Source organism: Platalea leucorodia, assembly GCF_965183815.1.
Source record: "Platalea leucorodia genome assembly, chromosome: W".
In the NCBI taxonomy this organism is placed as follows: Eukaryota; Metazoa; Chordata; class Aves; order Pelecaniformes; family Threskiornithidae; genus Platalea; species Platalea leucorodia.
Genome location: NC_138859.1, coordinates 12257723 through 12261032, shown reverse-complemented (window position 1 = coordinate 12261032; position 3310 = coordinate 12257723). Strand labels below are relative to the sequence as shown.

The 3310-nt window shown below is 35.9% G+C and overlaps 1 protein-coding gene across 1 annotated transcript in view; it reads right to left on the bottom strand.

Moving 5' to 3' along the window:
• LOC309601741 (homer protein homolog 1-like) overlaps window positions 1–2759 on the bottom strand; it is a gene marked incomplete at both ends in the record, with an annotated part of 68043 nt that extends 65284 nt beyond the window's left edge. The window contains 2 exons of the mRNA XM_082334902.1: window positions 1671–1827; window positions 2683–2759. Of these exons, the coding sequence (XP_082191028.1) occupies window positions 1671–1827; window positions 2683–2759 (234 nt within the window). The remainder of the gene's footprint in view (window positions 1–1670; window positions 1828–2682) is intronic.
• Window positions 2760–3310: the final 551 nt, after the last annotated feature.

The window sequence follows — 3310 nt, the reverse complement described above, 5'->3', positions numbered from 1 at the left end:
TGTTAAAAAAGATGGGGCTATAATTAAAAATAAAAAAAATTCTCTGGGAATTATGCTGAAAACCTCCTAAAAATAGTCCCCCTGCTATTCACCTGTATATGTTTCAGAGCAATGTTGTGATGCCTAAAACAATGGCTCGCTCTTAATCATGATTGGGATCCTAGATCTTAGACATATAACGCTTGGATGAAAACATTATTAGAATTGCAGCAATCACAGAGAGAGTAAATAAAAGTAATAGATTGCATTATCAATATACCTTGCAACAGTACTGCAAGTGCAAAGGAAATGCTGCAATAGACAAAAGAGCAAATAAATAGGTTAACAACTGCTTGACAGTGTAACTCAGCAGCCACTTTTCAAGAGTTGCAGCTTCGGACAAAGGCAGAAGAACCCCAGTGGATACCAGAATAAGGATTTTGTAAACTGTGCAGATCAATTAAGATGCTACAGATAACAACTAGTAGCTTTGATTTCATACAGCATCTAGTCCCAATCCCAAAGTCTTTTATAAACAGTCACACAAAAGGTATTTTAATTATTTGACAGAATGAAAAATCATTTGAAGGAGTGCTGAGAAGGTAAGAAACAGTCAGAGTTAAACTTGGAAAAAATTTGGTAGGCTTTGATACCAGAGTCTCGATCACCTAAAGTAGTATCATATAGAGATCTTTAACAGAAAATTCCCATATACTTCTGTACAATAGAAACTCTCCTTCCTCATTTAAAACAGCAATACTCTGGATTTTAAAAAGAAAAAAAAGAAAACAAGCAGAGTAATGTTTTTCAGCTTTCAATAAATAGCCAAGAAATCTCTGTGAATACTGCTATGATCTAACAGAGTATTTTAGTTCCAACCATCATGAACTGACACATCTCCATAAGTTGCAAATTAAAGTATCTCGAAAGGATTACAGCTTTTGATTACACTCTGTGTATCTTTAATGTCCTTATTGCAGAGATTTCTTACATGTCATTTATAAAGTTACTGTTTTTATACTCACTTGGGGTAGAACCTAAGGAACAGTCAAAATATTTTCTCCAAGTCTTCCAAATTAATTTCTTAGACAAGGTTTTTTACAATAGCAGCTCAACACATTATCTTTCCTAATTAAAAACAAACAAACAAAACCCACCCTCCAAAAAAACCAAACCCAACCCAACTGAGTTCTGATAAAAGCTTACCATGGAGAGCTTTATTAGGAAGGAATCACCATGTTCTCTAAAGCAAAAAATTGGAAGATTACATAACAGAGAGGATTTACTATGTGATTACAGGCACTAAACAGATGTCCTTCATAATGCTGAACCCAATGATATTGATAACATCATTGAATGCAGAGATGAAAACAGGTTATTGTAACCCTATTTGTACTTTTTAGTGCACCTCACAGGGAATGCCTTTTTAGACTGCTCAAAATATTAACTAAGTAACAGGTCATTGCTTAAATTCAGCAATAGATTTATCAAAGTAAATATGAATGCATGGAAAATAGTATTTTCCAATAAACACTTAAAATATGTAATGAAGCAATGTAACCATTTTAACACATCAGTAATCTGTTACTCAGATAATGACAAAAGCATCTGATAAGATACATGAAGGACATCAGACTAGAAAATAAATACAAAAGTTGATCAGCAAGCAAGTTCTCTGAAATAAAGCTTACCTTTGAGCCATCCAAACTGATTATCCTGTAGACATTTCTTGTGCTGTCATAGAAGTAGGACACAGTAACAGCATGCTTGCTGGTGGGAACCCAGTTCTTCTTAGTGTTTGGGTCAATCTGGAAGACATGAGCTCGGGTGCTGAAGATGGGTTGTTCCCTGAAGTATAGAGAGTAAAAGTCATGAATCTGATTTGTATGTAATATTGTTGCACACAAGTTATCTGCCAATTGTGCCCACTGGGATGTACACATTTCACTTTGCATGATAAATTTTTCCTAAGAACTTCTGTATGTGTTGCTGCATAGAGCAGATAAGTGCATTAATATACATATGCAAGCAAAATGCAAGCCTTCTAAAGCAAAAAATCAGCACACAGCTGTAGTCAGATAAAGACAGCCATCTCTAAATATAGATTCAGCCCTGTCCCATCACCTCCCCAGCCCTCACCCTCCATCTATCCCTTTAAACTAACCGGCATCAATACATGTGTAGCTTCATCTCATTACACTGCATGTTGCAGAATGTGTACTACTTCAAACCCCCATCTTCTCAAAAATCTTCTAATACTCTGATTATTCTAATCAATCTTAGGCCATAATCTGAAATTGAACTGGCTGATTCAATGAAATTATTATTCTACAACTAACATTAATTAGGGTCAGGAACATGTGTTATGAAACCCTCACTCTTTGGAGCTTCACATCTGAACGTTTTCATAGCAACACTAAATATGTATAACATACATGGTTCAAAGTTAACTGCTTAGCAAATAAAATTACGTAAGGTAAAAAAAATTACTGTACTTCAGAATTTACAACTTATTTTTCCCCATGATCATTACCAAGACATATAGTATTGCATAGAAATCTAAAAATATTTTAGTATCACTAAGATAGTTGTCAGTTTAAATTTAGCTACATTTTACTGACAAGTAGATTGCTGTATTCTTCAGGGAATGCTGCCATCAAAACCCAAAGATATTAAGTACCAGAATTTTAAGTTGAGTTTAACTTTGTAGGTTTTTGAACTCTCTTGTTTTCTCCCATTTCCAGGATGTGAAGAAACATATCCTTTGTCCCTGCCCTCATCTCCCTTTAAGTAAGAGGTAAATTCTTAATTTTTTCTGCCCAAAATAAAAGCAAAAGAAAAAATTAGGATTTTGGGTACTCATAGTCAAAGGGTTTCAATCTGGCCTCATTACAAAGGGGTACATGTGAACTCTCAGAAATATCTCTACTGCTTGGCAGCGAGAGCAGCTGAGACCAGTTGCTTTCAGCAGCAGAATCGTATTACTCAGCTAGGAGTTAAGGCTCCTTGAAGCCCATCTGCCAGAAGATGAGGTGTTCTCCTATGTTGAATGTTAGAAGTGATACAGAACAGACCAAAGAGAGCACCGTTTCAGTGAAAGCTAAAGGAGGAGGAAGGTAGGCCAAGGGAATCAATGCACATGCTAGTCCTCCATACAAACGTCACTATACCCTCAGCACCACCTCATCTTCTCCTTCTAAATCACCAAGCTATAGGAGGTTGGGTAGCTGTTTTCCCGATCCCAATCCCTTGCACAAACACAAAGGCTATGCAAAGGTGACTTTTATAGCCCTTTTGTTTAACATAACCTTTACACTAATTCTTATCACTC